Genomic DNA, 17618 nt, shown 5'->3' on the forward strand with positions numbered 1-17618 from the left:
TGTGTGTGTGTGTGTGTGTGTGTGTGTGTGTGTGTGTGTGTGTGTGTGTGTGTGTGTGTGTGTGTGTGTGTGTGTGTGTGTGTGTGTGTGTACGTGTGTGTACTTGTCCCCACAAGGATAGTACCAACCTGTGGTCCCCATGAGGGAAATGGATTAATTAATATGAAGACAATGTGACCTTTAGTAATGTTATAGGAAACTACTTAGGACAGGATATTTATCACAGTTCTCTAGGGAACTGTAAGTCGCACACCTTTATGCACAATTTAAGTTAAAATTATTAATTTTAATTACCCTATAAAACATGTGGATCAGTATCTTATAAATGTAGGATAATGGTGGTTCTGTGTATCAAAAAGCAGTTATATTGGAATTAATTCAGCTGTATCATAAACATGATGTATATTGTCAATTCTATGTGATTAGCTTTTTTACACTCTTTTTTTTCTTGTTGTAGTGTACAGTATGGGACTGGGATTCTAATGGCAAACATGACTTCATAGGAGAATTTCAAACCACTTTCAAGGAGATGAAGTCAGCCATGGATGGGAAGCAGGTATAATAAACACACACAAAGTCACAAAACAGACCCTACTTCCAAAATTATCTCATCAACGCAACAATTCAGTAATTCAGCGCAATACAATTGTTCACCATCTACAAATAACATGAGGAGGGGGGGGGGGAGAAAGGCCAAGGACATTATAACCTTTTTAAAGCACTGAATATACCCTGAAGCACATTTAACTGAGCAAGAGCAATAGCATGCATTCTTCATAACTCCAGCTTATGGATATGTGCAAAGAAGAAAGCGTTCATTAATAAAAACTGGAGCTTGCCCACGGGCATGTGAAAGGCTGTGGAAATTCAAAGAACCAGACCAGATGGTCTGATGAGGCCGAAATGTAACCTTTGAGCCTCAATGCTAAGCAACCTAAAACTCCCTAGCAACTGCATACACACAGGCTACCACTCTGAAGACTTAAGCCAGGCTCAGACTACAGGAGTTTAAATCTTAACCGATTGTGAAATTCGTTTGCATCATGCACATAAGGAGAATCTACACAGATTTTCAGAGATTTTTCAAAATCTCAAACGAATTGAAAATCGTGGCGCATCACATTTTATAAGAGTATCGTGCCAGATTTAGACCACACGTGATCTCTTGGGGAAGCGGATGTAAACAAAATGGATACTGTGTTGCAGCAACTTGCTGTATCAATACTTAGCTGTGTACATTTTGACCAGCCGTTCCTCCTTCTACGTTGTCGACTGGACCTGTACAGCTGCTTGTTGTTTCGCCGTCGCCATTTCAAAAGTTCCTTGGTCTTGTCTTTGTAGAATTGTCTCTCATTGGCTATTGTGGATGTACTAGCATAATCATAGTCGTAATCATGCCGATTTAAAATCCTAAATATCAAACATGTTTGATATTGTCGGGTGGATTGGGAGATTTAAAATGTTATCTGTAAATACCTCACATTACCAGAAAAACTGTGCCGAACATCGGAACCGATCAATGCCCTGGATGTAATTTTGTATGTAAACACTCTGGCAACCAACGAAAATTTAGCAACTGTATAGCAATGGGCTAACAACAACTTTGAACACCTTAGCAACCACATAGCAACACACTGGAAGCCAACCAGAACTCATAGCAACTGCATAGCAACAGGCGAAGGAACAACCACACAGCAACATTCTTCTAGCAAACAAACAGAACACAGAGCAACAGCATAGCAACAGGCTAACAACCACTTTGAACACCTGAGCCTCAGGGGAGCGTTTCCCGTACAACGATGTAACTCTGATTAACTAGTACTACCATAGTATGATGCATCTTTAGAGAAACGAACCAACTAGTTGCGAAGCCAGAATTTAATTTTTGGAGGGTCCAAAATGAGGGGGCCACAATATATGCTATATTAGGGATGTTCATTTTGTTTTTGTTTTTTAATCGACTCTTGTTTTTTAATCTGACTCTTGACTCATTTGGCATTGTGCCGATTTGTGTCACCGATGTGTGTCCTGGAAATGGGAAGCCTCAGGTGCCGCTTCACTTGCTGTCTCCTCATGGAAAGGTGAAGTAGGCTCAGATGTAGATGCCACTTTCTCCTTCTCGCTCATTTCCTGAAAAAACATAATATTGAACATTATTAACAATTCCAAGCAATCAGGAATCTTGTGTGTGTGTGTTTGGTATGTACCATACCAAAGCAAAAAACAATCATTTTAATCGATTATAACTATTATTACAATTTGTTCGAAAAGGAGCAAGATGAAGCAGAAGCTTTTTTCCCCCACCTCTTATATAACTAAGTAATTCCAGTATATATTATATATTTTTTTATATACATATCATTTTATATTCTTAGTAAGATAACAAATATATAATCATTTTAAACACCAACCAAACTTTTACTGTACATTTCACACCAACCCTTCACCTATCACAATGCAATCTATAATTTGAACCACACTCACAATCTCCTCTATTCCTCTTCATATCCCTTTATTAAAGTGTTTATATAACTTTTCAAACTGTTTAATTTTTGTTTTAACTCCAGCTCCAAACCGTTCCACAACCCCACAAATAGTGATGCACATACTTTTTAGAGTTGTGCTTTTTGTAAGCTTTTTAAAGTTTAATTCTTCTCTCAAGCTATACCCACCCTGCCTTTCCATAAACATTGTTTGTAACTTTCCCGGAAGTAGATTATTTATTGCTTTGAACATGACTTGCGAGAGAAAGAAAAGAACTACAAAATTCGACTGCTTTACGGCATATACGTCACTTCCACCACCTTAAGTTCGGACGTGCGAGCCCAACTATAATTTGTTTGCCGAATGTTAAAGTCATGGCCGAAGCAGCACAGAAAAATAAGAAAGCAAAGGTTTTGTCGGAGGAAAGCAAAAAGAGGAAACGAGAAAGTGATCGGATTAAAGGCAGGACGAGGATCAACATTGGCCAGCGTTTGCTCATTGGCGTGAGCTGGAGGAGGAGGGGCTACATTCTTGCAAGTAAATACATAAGATAAGACGTACAAAATCATATTTTAGGATACCTAACATGTCTGTGATATTAGTTTATTTGTCTTGCCTCAAGCTATAATGCAAATCGATTTTTCAAATTTGCAGATTCATCTATGGTAGCTTGATATTATAATATTGACGATGTGTGGTTATTACCTACCACTCAAACATTGAATTGAAGTATCATATAGATTCTGTAAAACGGTAACCAATAGACCAGGCTACTATAATGACGCTGGCTTGTAAACGTGAGCATCGCGATCATTTGGCGTTTGAAAAAAATAAAACCCATGAAATTATATTCATATGACATGCTGAAACATATGCCACTGTACCTGGGATGAAGACATTTCACACGCGACGCAAGCAGAACACCTGCATGTGAACTCTGACAGTGTTCAGGGCTATCATGTCAACAAATGCACGTGTGATGCATCCACTGATGTAAGATGACAGTTTACGACCGTAGTAGAGGACAATACTGTTTCCCAACTGTAGGGGGACCCCGAGAGCAAAAACTACCTAGTGCTGCTTTAAATATTGCTATGGTCTTTGCCAACAATTGAACATGTTTTATGTGCAGTTTCCAGCTGATTTTGTGGTCTAAAATCACACTAAGAAACCCTGGTTTGTTTTAGTTTCATGTCATTTTTCTTTATATGATGTTTGATTCACTACGGGTTCCCTCATACGTTATATACTCCGGAGTTCCCTTGTACATTTTACTCACATGCGCACTCTTCAAAAATGGTGCCAATTGTTGGCACGCTAAAATATATAGATTAAAATGCATATTTGAAGAGAATGAAAGATATAGAATGCACGTTATTTATTGTGCCTAAGAGCATGATCTATTTAAGTCCACATGACATTTAACTAAAAACTATGCTTCTAACCACAGCTCAAGAGATGTAGTTCCAACCACGTAAATTTGCGATGCTGTTTGCGATTGTTTGTTGGAACTATGATTTCAGGAAATGCCAAATCGGTGACTATGTTGGTAGCGACAGAACTTGCGACCATAGTTGGCTAACGATACTTTTGGGAAACGCACCTCAGAACAGCTTAGCAACTGCATAGCAATGGGCTAACAATCACATAGCAACACTCTGGCAACCAACTATAACACACTAGTAACTGCATAGCAACAGACTGAACATCTTTGCAACTTTCTTGTTTGAGAAAACAAAAAACAATTTATCTTTTAGTTTTTTATTAGAAAACTTAAGCAAAATATCAGGTTTTTTTTGTTGTTTGACTCAAAAAACCATACAAACTTTGTATTATGTTTGGCTGTCCACGTACTTTTGATCGTATAGTGTATATGCAAACACACACACACACACACACACACACTATTACCATGCCGCACACACTGGTGCATCAGTCTATAGCTTCTGAATGAGTTCACTCTGCTCTGTTGCTCCTCTCATTTGAAATCTATTACCGGCTGCACTGATTAGTAGTTAATGTGTGGCTTTAAATTCCATTAACTTCATATTCACCGTCATCCCCTTGAATGCTCAGAGGAGCAAAGTCGACAGGCTTCAACATACGCTTCTCGTTCTCGTTTGTTAATCAGTGGAATACCTCGTCCGTCAGCGAATGCTGATTGCCCTGCTAGCGGGGTTCACAAACAGGTGCTTCATTTTCAGCGGGAAACTTTGATGCTTTCAGTCTCTAGGGGTGGAAGAAAATGTCTTGCATGCTCTTCAGTGAGAAAAACAGATTTTTAGAACAGGCTGAGATAATTGTTCTTGCATCACTTTAAATAACTCATGGATTCAAGACTGAGATCTTTGGATTGTTGGCATCACTGTAGGTTTTCCCTGAGCTATTGTATTCACAGTAGAAATGTAAATTGAATGAAAATCTGTTTGGCTTGGATAGACATATCTTTTTTTTTTTGTCCTGACAGGCATTATCACAAGAGAAACTACAAACCGATCTTGGCCAAAAGGTGACTTATTAACACTGACATGCTTGTGAAAGTCTTGCCAGCACTGCTAGCTTACAGCCAATCACTCTCACATTTTCTGAAAGCTCAACATTATGTTATACTGAGTCTTTTAGACATCCATCTGTCAATGTGCCTATCAGCCTGTGGGCATCTTTCTCTCATACAGATATAGCACATGCACACCTCAGACCAGATGAAAGACCTGCAAGCCCAGGCAATCCATCTTGTGGCTCAATGGAGTTCACTGCAGAGCTGAATGAATGGCATAGTGCTGTAGTGTTGTTTACTGTAACATGTTTCTGACAGATCCAGTGGGAGTGTATTAATCCGAAGTACCAAGTGAAGAAGAAGAACTACAGAAATTCTGGAATGGTAATTCTTACCCTGTGCAAGGTGAGAACATTTTCACACTTTTTATCTGGCAGTAAATAAATAAAGGATTTTGGATCTGGGTTGAACAGGAAGTGTAAATCAATCCTACTGTACCACTCTACTATAAGTAATTTGGGGTAGAAAATATGCGTTTTTGATATGGTTTTTAATTTAATAACTGGTCCATTCAATGGGTTGGAAAGGCTTTGTATGTAGATCTGCGCAGAACACATTGTATAAATCAAGTACTACAAAGGTTTTGTAACCATCTTTGTTTTTGATTAGCAATGTCATTTTTCATTGGATACAGGATTTTTTCAACAGGAGGTCCCCCAGTTATTCTTGGATCTAAAACAGTTAAATATTTTGATTCAATTTTAAAAAGCAAAGTAAAAGTTCAGCTAATTGTACAAGTATTATGTTACATTTTAATAGGTTATTAGAAAATATATGTGTGAGCAGGGCCTAAAATTAAAACTCGCCAAGCGGCAAATGCGAGTAAAACTCTACTTTGGAGAGCGTGTTTAATGCTAGCTGGCCGTTAGTATTTTTATAAATTCTAATAATGCAGCTTAAACAAACGTGAAAGATGCTGGGAACAGTTGACAGGCCAGCTCTACATCGTCACAAAAGTTTAAGCCTTGGCAATGTCAATATTTAAGTACAAGATGGAAAAAGGCACCATAATTCTTTACTTGCACACTGTGTGGAAAGTTTTGTGTGTGCTTTCGGTCTTACAGTGAAAGCAGTCTACTATTTCTCCTGTCTGTGTTTTTAATGTTAATCAAACAACAAAGGACAAAGAAAAAAATCTTTCACTGCTCTGACTGAATAAGTTTTGTAATAGCAAATAACTGTTTATTTAATAAATATTAATATTTGTTTAATTCATACAGTTAAGATTATTCAGTGTTATTTTACATTTGATTACTTTATTCAATGTCTCTACCTGAAAACTAGCTGTTCCCTTTCAGTCGGTCACGTTCGACGTACGTCGGAACTGACCGACGAATTGGGATCTGTCTTCAGAGACCAGTCTACTTCGAGTGTATTAAGGCCAATTTATACTTCTGCGTCGAGTGTACGCCGTAGTGTACGCCGTAGGCTACGCGCGTAGCCGACGCCGTCGTGAGCATTTATACTTCTGCGCTGTTGTCTGCGTCAATGTGCAATTACACATGCAGACGCTAGTAGGCAGTGTCCTCGGGCATGTTGGTGTAATCAAGAGAACAGCCGAAGAAGAAGCAGCTTGTTGTGTAGAATCTGTACATTCATGTCGGAGTATCAGCAGCAGTGAGAGAGCGGCTTTTCTTGCAGCTTGAGTTGTTGTATCTAATACAAATTAAGCATCTCTAGTTGATTAGTAAAGTTAAATAAGGCGATCTGGCGCTGGAATGTGTTTGTGAAATCATGCGGAGCTGGTGGCCGCTGTTTTCAGTATCGGTGGCTCGAGCAATCGATTGCTGTTGCGGCGACTTCATTCACGAAATATACCCTAATGTGTCCCTGTTCTTGATATACAATTACTGATTAACATCTTTGGTTTTAATGAGAAAATAAATAAACTATACTCAGTGGATCTATGTATTTATTTACTACCATAAAGAATCGCTGGACTGCAAAATATTGTGTTATAGCAGACATAAGGAACTATCATCCAATTTCTGGACACACACACACACCACTCCTATCGCAGATTTTTTATTTATTTATTGACCTGAGGGAAGGGTTCTGGCAGACCAATCACAGCGCTTGCGGTCCGCGTAGAATTGCCGCGTTGTTACATTTTTGGAGAGGTGCGCGTCAGGCTACGGCGTAGGGTACGGCGTATCCAACGCGTCTATGCGTAGGGTACGGCGTACCCTCTGCGTGCACTCGACGCAGAAGTATAAATTGGCCTTTAGAAACGAGCCAATTGTATTGGCATGCGGTCCACGCACCGCCCCACACCGCGGGTATAAATACGGAAGTGGAGTACCGCATATTGCTTTTAACTTCGGAGCCGAACGGTTTGCTGTATCAAGCTGTTTCTGCGAAGAGTGTTTAAACGAGTCTCGAGGAGGATCGCTCTCTTACCTGGGTGCTGGTGTGACGGCGCGAGTCAGCGAGCGGCCGCTGCAACATACACTTGTTCCTGTGTTGGTTGGCTGGGCGTTTCCGTTCTTGAGTGCTCACACGCAGGCTTGCAATCGGACTGCTGTGAGCCGCGGTCATCTCCCTGATTGCTTCAGCACTTCTAAAAGAGCATTTCCTTCTAAAAAGAGCAACACGGTTTGACTCTGCGTCTTTTTCAAGATGTCATTCAAACCGTGTGTTTCTGGATGCGGTTGTTTCCTGTCCTCATTTGACGGCCACGATCTCTCTGGCATATAAACATGTGAGATTGCGTTCGTGGGTGATCCGCGTTCTCCCAGGAGAACGTGGTCACGTCGGCGCGTTGTTCGGGCTTGAGCGTTCAGCGCGCCGTGTGCCGTCTGGCGCCGGCTGACAGCGGGGGTTGCCACGGCAACCCAGCGCGTCACTCGGTCCTCTGGTGCGCGGTCGAGACTGTGAGACCTCAAACGGTGTTGAGTCCCATTGCTTATTCCCCGATCTAGTTCCTTTTCTGGTGCACCGGAAAAGGTCTACTTTGGCTAATAAGTCTTGGTGGCCTGAGGATTATAGTGGGGCTTCCCCGCCGGGTACATTCCCCGTGGGCCCCCACTCCTCTATCGCATCACAAGCATGCTGAGACTTTGTTCGTGGGTGGTTCATGTTCCCTTATGAGAACATGACCACGTCGGCGCGTTGTTCACCGTGCCTCTTTCTTGGAGGCTTGAGTGTTCAGCGCGCCGTGTGCCGTCAAGTCGGACGGCCACGCTCATTGTCCCACATGCCTGCTGGTAGCTTACGGATGGGATTGCTGGTCCTTTTTTGAAAAAAGGGGGGACCTAGCGTTTCATTTGGGGCTCTGGCGGGGGACAGATGTCAATTGCTGCATCGGAGAGAGGGTTGTTATGCGCTGGAAATGATAATGCTGAGTTTCCCACTATAATAGTGTGCTCATGCTGAATCAGATTCAGAGTTGACAGCCATGCTTTCTGGGGTGGCTACCCGGATGTGCATTGGAAAAACTTATCAGTGTGGAACTATTTGGTGCCAAAATATGGAACGCCAAAAGGGCCATAATGTTTAAGTTTTTTTCCCTCTCTCACTGCCCTCTGTCCTGCATGCACGAGGGTAGTCCCGACCCAGGGGTTATGCAGGAACTGCGTGTTGTGATGGACCTCGCCCTCCGGGTGACGGAAGTCACTGCACGCTCCCTGGGTCAGGCGATGTCCACACTAGTGGTCCAGAAAGCTGGGGCTAACCTGGCAGATATGCGTGAGCCCGACAAAGTTCGGTTCCTCAACGCCCCTGTCTGTCAGGCTGGCCTCTTCGACGACGTCATCGAGAACTGTGCCCAGCGGTTCTTGGTGGCCCAGAAGCAGATGGAGGTAAAAAAAAAAAAAAAAAAACTTCCTGCCATGACGACCAGCTGCTGCCTCCACCCAGTCGTCGTCCGCAGCACCTCCATCTGCTTGTCGCCGAGGGTGTCTCCCTGCGTCCGCCTCCGCCCTTGCTAAGCCAAGCAGCAGCCTCCACCCAGGCAGCAGGTGGCCGGGCTCAAGGGAGGCGCCCAACCCGTCCAGGGTCCCGCAAAGTCCGCTGGTAAGCACAAGGGCAAGCGGCCCTGAAACGGGCAGCCCAGCAAGAGGGGAACTGCTCAGGGAGTCGGTGTCCGCACCCCTCCCTCCCCCGGAGGAGGACCGGGGGGAGAATATATTTTTCGGTTTCGGTCCTGCCGCTGGCTCTCCGGAGTCCAGCGGTACCCACGTTCTCAGAGCAGTTTCCTTTGTCCCTGGGCCCAGAGAGGCTCAAGCCGGCTGTGTGCGACACCCCCGGGCCTTGCCACTCCTGGCTTTCCCTCTCTTCTTCGCCAGGGGGCGGTGTGAGGCTAGAGGACGCCCCCGGGCCTTCTCTCCCACACACTTCCCCACCCTGGAACGATCAGACACCACTCCGGGTCGCCTCCGGGCCGTCCGGGTTGGGTCTGAACGTTCCACCTCGCTGCCCCACCCCGGGTACGTCTATAGTGCCGTTGATCCCGCTTGCACAGCTTCTGGGGGCCTGGCTAGAGCCCCCAGACCGTCTCGCTGGCTCATCCGTACTATCAGACTCGGCTACGCGACTCAGTTCGCGTACCGGCCTCCCAAGTACAGGGGCATCCTCTTCACCTCCGTGCGGAGCAGCGATGCCCATGTCTTGCGGTCAGAGATCGATGTCCTACTGGCGAAGGACGCGGTCGAGCCGGTTCCTCCAGCCGATATGAAGTCAGGGTTCTACAGCCCCTACTTCATTGTACCCAAGAAAGGCAGTGGGTTACGGCCAATCTTGGACCTGCGTGTTCTGAATCGGGCCCTGCACAAGCTTCTGTTCAGAATGCTAACGCAGAAATGCATTTTCGAATGCATCCGTCCCCAAGATTGGTTTGCAGCGATCGACCTGAAGGACGCGTACTTTCATGTCTCTATTCTCCCTCGACACAGACCGTTCCTACGCTTTGCGTTCGAGGGGAAGGCATATCAGTACAAAGTCTTGCCCTTCAGGCTGTCCCTATCGCCTCGCGTCTTCAAGAAAGTCGCGGAGGCAGCCATTGTTCCACTCCGAGAACGCGACGTTCGCGTATGGGCATGGGACGTTGGGCATATGGCATCTGCAGCCGCGGTAACGCCGCTCGGGTTGCTTCATAGGAGACCGCTTCAGCGCTGGCTACACGACTGAGTCCCGAGGTGGGCGTGGCAGAGCGGCCAGTATCAGGTCCCAGTTACCCCGTACTGTCGCCAAACCTTCAACCCTTGGTCCGACCCCTCGTTCTTACGGGCCGGAGTGCCCTTAAGACAGGTGTCCAGGCATGTTGTGGTATTCACAGATGCCTCAGCCACGGGTTGGGGGGCCACGTACAACGGGCAGGCAGTCTCGGGTCTGTGGACGGGGCCCCAGCTGCATTGGCATATCAGTTGCCTGGAGTTAATGGCAGTACGTCTTGTGCTAAGTCGCTTCAAGAAGCTGCTTCAGCACAAACACGTACTGGTCCGCACGGACAGCACTGCGGCCGTTGCGTACATCAACCGTCAGGGTGGTCTGCGCTCCCGTCGCATGCTCCAACTCGCCCACCACCTCCTCCTGTGGAGTCAGAAGCATCTGAGGTCGCTTCGTGCCATTCACATCCCTGGTGCGCTGAACCAGACAGCCGACAAGCTCTCTCGTCAGTGTCCACTTCCGGGAGAGTGGCGACTCCACCCCCGGAGCGTCCAGCTGATATGGGACCTTTTCAGAGCCGCACAGGTAGACCTGTTTGCCACTCCGGACTCGTCCCATTGCCAGTGGTACTATTCCCTGAACGGGGTACCCTCGGCAGATGCACTGGCGCACAGCTGGCCCCGGGACCTACGCAAATATGCATTTCCCCCAGTGAGCCTTCTAGCACAGACTGTGCAAGGTCAGGGAGGAGGAGCAGGTCTTGCTAGTTGTGCCCTTTTGGCCCAACCGGACCTGGTTCGCTGAACTCACTCTCCTCGCGACAGCCCCACCCTGGCTGATTCCCCTGAGGAAGGACCTTCTTTCTCAGGGAGGGGGCACTCTATGGCACCCGCGTCCAGACCTCTGGAAACTCCATGTCTGGTCCCTGGATGGGACGCGGAGGTTCTAGGTGGCCTGCCACAGGCAGTGGTACACACCATCACTTCAGCCAGAGCCCCCTCTACGAGGCGCCTCTATGCTCTGAAGTGGAACCTGTTCGTTGAGTGGTGTTCTTCTCGCGAAGACCCCCGAAAGTGTTCGATTAATGTTGTGCTTTCTTTCCTACAAGATGGGTTGGAGCGAAGGCTGTCTCCCTCCACCCTGAAAGTGTACGTCACAGCAATAGCGGCGTATCACGATGTAGTTGAAGGTAAATCCTTAGGGAAGCACGACTTAATCGTCAGGTTCCTCAGAGGTGTGAGGAGACTAAATCCTCCTCGTTCTATCTCGCTACCCTCTTGGAACTTAGCCCTGGTGCTCAGAGCACTTCAGGGCCCTCCTTTTGAGCCTTTGCAGTCCGTTGAGTTAAAAATCCTGTCTATGAAGACGGTACTCCTGACTGCATTGGCCTCAATCAAGAGGGTGGGGGACCTGCATGCACTTTCGGTCAACGAATCGTTTCTAGAATTCGGGCCCGGTAACTCTCACGTCATCCTGAGACCCCGGTCCGGATACGTGCCCAAGGTTCCTACCTCTCCCTTTCGGGGCCAGGTGGTGAACCTGCAAGCTCTGCCCTCGGAGGAGGCAGACCCAGCCCTGGCTTTATGTCCTGTCCGCGCTCTTCGTGCTTACGTTGACCGGAAACAAAGCTTTAGGACCTCAGAGCAGCCTTCGTCTGTTACGGAGGCCAGCAGAAGGGAAAGGCTGTCTCCAAGCAGAGGTTAGCCCACTGGATAGTGGATGCTATTGTCTTAGTGTACCAATTGCAAGACGTGCCTTGCCCGTTCAGGTTGCGAGCACACTCCACAAGGAGTGTTGCCTCCTCCTGGGCGCTGGCTCAAGGCGCCTCGCTGACAGACATCTGTAGAGCTGCGGGCTGGGCGACACCTAACACGTTCGCTAGATTCTATAGCCTCCGTGTGGAGCCGGTTTCTTCCCGTGTACTCGCCTCCAACGGCCGGTAGACGTGAAGTGCCCGTTCCTGTGTCGGCTTGTTACGCCACTCCCGCCTATGGCCAGATTCGTACGTTTATCTTCTCCAGTTGTGTTCCCCAGAAATGGTGAACCCTGTCGAGCTCCTCCGTCACCCCTTCGGTGTCAGACGTTGCGGCCGTCTGACGCCAGGCCTGCACCCGTATGCTTGTGGAACGTGTGTGTAGGCTGGGTTCCATATGTGTTGGTCCCCTCACGGCGACCCCATATGTGTATTTCCACGGTACCTGCTACCCTACTCGGCTAGCCCCGTGTCTTTCCCTTGACAGAGCCCCGCTCTGTCGTCTCTGGGTGTGTTCTTTCCCCCCTGGGACCAGGTTGGATCCACCCCAGAGACTGCCATATGTTGCACTACCCTGATAGGTTAGTCCTTATGAGTATTCCACCTCTCCTCCCTTGGAGGACGTGGCTCCGCAGCGTTCCATCTCCCTGAGACTGGCACGCTTCCCAGCGTTATCCAGTAGTCACGCTGAGTGGGTCTTGCAGGAACAGCAGTGACTGACCTTCCCTGCCGGGAGCCCTGACTCCCACTCCAACATAGGAGTGGTCCAGTGAGCTCAGGCAGGGCGCTGGAAGGGCCAGCATCCCTGGCGTGTTGGTAGGGATCCCAATTCGTCGGTCAGTTCCGACGTACGTCGAACGTGACCGACTGAAAGGGAACGTCTCGGTTACATATGTAACCCTCGTTCCCTGAAGGAGGGAACGGAGACGTACGTCCCGTCGCCAGGTGCTGTGCTTCCGCTGAAGGGCCGAGTCACTTATTCGGCTCCTCAGTTGGAAAAGCAATATGCGGTACTCCACTTCCGTATTTATACCCGCGGTGCGGGGCGGTGTGTGGACCGCATGCCAATACAATTGGCTCGTTTTCTAATACACTCGAAGTAGACTGGTCTCTGAAGACAGATCCCAATTCGTCGGTCAGTTCCGACGTACGTCTCCGTTCCCTCCTTCAGGGAACGAGGGTTACATACGTAACCGAGACGTTACTTGTCTTTAATAATGTTTTATTTTTGAAAATGTAAAAATGCAGAAGGTTTGTGAAGGTGATGCTTAGGGGTAGGGTTAAGGGGATAGAATATACAGTTTTTACAGTATAAAAATAATTACGTGTATGGAAATTCCCCATAAAACACGGAAACCCAACGTGTGTGTGTGTGTGTGTCTGCGTGTATGTTAAAAACAGTTATGTATCCTAGCTATATTTATGTACAACTTGAATGCTCTGTTACCCGATCAGGATCCAGGACCAGAACTATCAATTTAATTATTATTATTTTATCTCTGTTTCAGATCATAAAGATGCACTCTTTCCTGGATTACATCATGGGAGGCTGTCAGATTCAGTTCACAGTAAGTGGTTTTGGATGGCTTTTGGAAGGATTTTCACCCACTTTTTATCTTAATGTAATCTTAAGCTTTAAGAAAAAACAAACTCCACTCATATAGACAATATAGGCTGGATCTTGTAAATCGTTGACTCTGTTGTTGCCACTCTTTTCCACTCTTTTCTTACATGAATGGATGCAATGTCCGATTCATGAACAAATTATTTTGATTTCTACGAATCGTTGTAGTCAGTTTACAAAACCATCCTGAATGATTTGTTCAGAAATCAAACTTGTTTGGTTCTTAAATTCAAATTACAGTTCTGGAGGATTATCAGTGACAGTGAATAATTAAATTTTAGTATGTTCATTACACAAAGCTATCGTATGATTTGAAATATAGAGCACAAGTCCTATAAACTATTTTTTATTGTGTTTATGCATCTTTTTTGAGGCTTGAAAGCTTTGGTCATTGTAATTGGATTGAAAAAAGCAACCAATTCTTCAAAAAATTTCCTTTTGTGTTGCCCTGAAGAAAGAATGACTGAATTTTCATTTTTGGTTAACTACTTTAAGTGTTGTTGTTCTGCAGGTGGCGATTGATTTCACTGCCTCAAATGGCGATCCTAGAAACAGCTGCTCCCTCCACTACATCCACCCTTATCAGCCCAATGAGTACCTCAAAGCGCTCATCGCCGTTGGGGAGATCTGCCAGGACTACGATAGGTAACCCACCACTGAATCCCTCAATCAGTCAGTCAGTCAACCAATAAATCAGCTAATCAATCAGGCAGCCAGTCAAGCAAACAGTTAATCCTTGAATTTTATCAAATGAAATTTAACAGACTCTACTATTACTCTACTCCATCGTGAAATGTTTACACCAGTTATTTTCTTAGTACAGGCCATTAACCAAACGTTCAAACCATTAATCAATTAACTACACATTACATCAATCAATCAGGCATTGAGTCTTATGACTGCCAGCGCCTGTAGGATGCAGAGCTGTCATGTCAAGGATTGTCTTTCTACACTTCAATCACTCTCTCCCAAGATGTCACTTAAGCTTGGAGTCAATTATATTTGACCCCTCACAATGTCACATCCCTGCTCACCTCATTGCTCATCTCTGGGGCTCAATGCACGCTCATTATCCTTCCTTCTTCTGATCTGTTTCCAGCGACAAAATGTTTCCCGCTTTTGGCTTTGGAGCCCAAATCCCACCCGACTTCAAAGTAAGTTCATTCTTTTTATGTGTAAAAAAATTCTGTTTTCATTCACTCACTCTCAAGTTGTTCCAAACCTGTATGAATTTTTCTTCTGCTGAGCACAAAAGATATTTAGAAGATTATGGGCAAGCAAAATATTTATGGAGCACAATGACTTCCATAGTATGGAGGGGAAAAAATACTGTATAAGTCAGTGGCTGCCGAAGAAAGAAATTCATATAAGTTTGGAACAACTTGGGTGAAAAAATGATGACAGAATTTTCATTTTATAATATTATTTATTGATTTGATTTTGACTGAATTTGTAAACTGCATTTTAAAACTGCAAGGAGTTTCCACACAATACAATAAATCGTCGGGCAAACCAGAGTGCTCTGAATCCCTCGCCGTTACCTGACAGGAGATTTCTGAATAATTCATGAACTGCTGATGCCCTTTTACAATACTCACCTCATCATTCCTGCTAATCAATGCCAATCACTCAAAATCAGGTCATCTGATTGGTTGACATGTTACAATCAGAGGTCACGGCCGCAGCATGGTTGGATGTGACTCTAAGAATGCATTTTAGTTGACCGCAGTCTGAGCCACAGGGAAGCTCCATGTTTTATTCATGGTCTTAACCCATTCATTGGCTGCAACGACTCTGAATATAAATGAACCATGAAAACTTATGAATAAAATAAAGAAATAAAATGTTGTAGCTCTTCCATTACATTATATGGACTCTAATATCATAATCTAATATTGGCAGAGTTCAAAGTTTAAATCTTTTTCTCCATGCCTTTGAACAAAGCAATTTGTTTCCAGAAGCAGTAACTCTGCCATCATCACTGTCACTGATCATTTGGGTTTGGCTCTAACTAGGTTTACTTTTTTTATTCTCTTTAGGTTTCTCATGATTTTGCTGTGAATTTTGATGAGGATAACCCAGAATGTGCCGGTGAGTCATTATATATCATTATATATACAAAATAACTTCATGCCTTTTCTTTTTTTTTTTTTTCAAAAAGAAAGTTCAGTGAACTCCAGTGCTTTCTTAATCTATGAGTCAAACGTCTCCCACACACACACACACTCAAAAAGAATATGTTTTAACTGACTCTCTTGCATTTACATTTTTTCTCAATCACTTTGGCACATTTTTCGAAACAGTCTTTTAACATTCACTAAACCATAAGTTCAACTGTTTGCTGGAACATCAGCTGTATTACATGTCTGCAAAATGTAATATCTCACCCAAAACATTTACTTCATGCTTCAAAACCTAGTTAGAAATGTGCATGTAAACTGAAAATCCACAGTTGCTTGTTTATTTTACACAGTCTATCATGTCTTCCCCTATAACACCATCTCCACCACACATTCTTACATTTCTTCTTATTGTATCTGTGAATCTTCAGTTTTCATGTAACACATTTCTACAACACAAATGCACTATATAAATAAAAATGTACAGTACTGCTGTAGCTGCTGCTGTTTATGGTTGTGACGTTCCTCCGTGTTCAAAATGGAAAAAAAATGTAGTGATTGTGCTGGGTAAACGCCATATATATGCTTCGAAATTTAAGATTGTGATTCCTCTTTCATTACAACAGCAGGCCATTTGCCAATTTAGCAAACATTCCATGTCAGATATTTATGGAAAATACATGCATGTCTGACAGATTTTGATCGTTGAATGGATAATATTGCATGCGATGGCTCACACGATGAAAGAATGTTTAGAAGTTCTGTAGAGTTTAACAATTTGACTGAGAATCAACTTTTGATCAACAAGCCATGTGCATTTACTGTGCATTACTGTGCAAATTTTAGACAATTGTACTTGTGACACATGCAATTTGCTTAAATCAATAAGAAATTCACATCTGGTTCACATCCTAACCCTAACAAGAAACTTTGTTCAGAGATCTGATCTGAAAAAAATGTCCCTGTTTTCAAAAGACCTCGACATATCCATGTTTATCTCTGAGGTCAAAGGTAAGAAATTGGCAATATGAAATGGATATGAATTACAAAACCAATAGTTCCGGTCTGTTAAGTGAGTTTTATGCTTAAATCAAGCTTAAAATTAAAATGAACTTAATTCAAGATGTTTGAGAACAAGTGTGTATATTTTTGGAGATGACCTGACTGGTTATGTGTGTTTTACAGGTATTCAAGGTGTTGTTGAGGCTTATCAGAACTGCCTCCCAAAAATCCAGTTGTATGGTCCCACTAATATCGCTCCCATCATCCAGAAGGTTGCCGACTCGGCCTCCGAGGAGATGCACACCAAAGAGGCCATGGTTAGTGGAAGAGTGAAAGAAAGAGAGAGAGAGAGACAGAGATTGTATTTACAAACAGTAATAGTAAAAAATGTAAAGTAGAGAGAGAGGGGAAAAAAGTTTCAAACAAAATTACATTTAAACATAAATTTGCAAGCAGCCATCGTAATCAACATCCCAAATACATTGATTAACTCCCCATTTGTATTTAAACATTTCCATGTCATTGGCCAGTTTGTGTAGTAAGTAAGCTCAATTTTAAACAAGATTTTAATAATCCCTTTCAAATTAACACCACATCAGTTGACCCGACACCACTCAAAAGATGTTTCTGTTACAACTATATAGCCAGTTTTGCCTGCCCAAATACAAAGTGAATTAAATAAACCGGTGTAAAAACTTCCCTCAGAGATCTTCCCCCACTCTTCCAAGAGAAAGAGAAAAAGATCAGAACACATTTCTGAAGAGAGAGAACACCTTTAATTAGACCGAAGAGCTCAATTTCTGCTCAGCACCATATTGACACCATCTGCTTTACTGCTGTTGCTTTTTATAAAAACAACCAAAGTTGCTGAAGTATATATTAAAAATGCATAAAAGAGTACAGCAAATGTATTACTTAATCAGGATTTTTGTCTCACTTTCTTTTCAAATTTTCTTGAGAAGCAAACTACAT

General features: G+C 44.2%; 1 protein-coding gene across 1 annotated transcript in view; it reads left to right on the plus strand.

The window, feature by feature from the left end:
• The window catches only part of cpne4b (copine IVb), a gene marked incomplete at both ends in the record, with an annotated part of 46376 nt that overhangs the window by 19699 nt on the left and 9059 nt on the right, over positions 1–17618 (plus strand). Inside the window, 7 exons of the mRNA XM_079829599.1 lie at positions 458–556; positions 5300–5386; positions 13409–13468; positions 14036–14169; positions 14624–14678; positions 15564–15615; positions 16830–16963. Of these exons, the coding sequence (XP_079685725.1) occupies positions 458–556; positions 5300–5386; positions 13409–13468; positions 14036–14169; positions 14624–14678; positions 15564–15615; positions 16830–16963 (621 nt within the window). The remainder of the gene's footprint in view (positions 1–457; positions 557–5299; positions 5387–13408; positions 13469–14035; positions 14170–14623; positions 14679–15563; positions 15616–16829; positions 16964–17618) is intronic.

Source organism: Gobio gobio, assembly GCF_949357685.1.
Source record: "Gobio gobio genome assembly, chromosome: 11".
In the NCBI taxonomy this organism is placed as follows: domain Eukaryota; kingdom Metazoa; phylum Chordata; class Actinopteri; order Cypriniformes; family Gobionidae; genus Gobio; species Gobio gobio.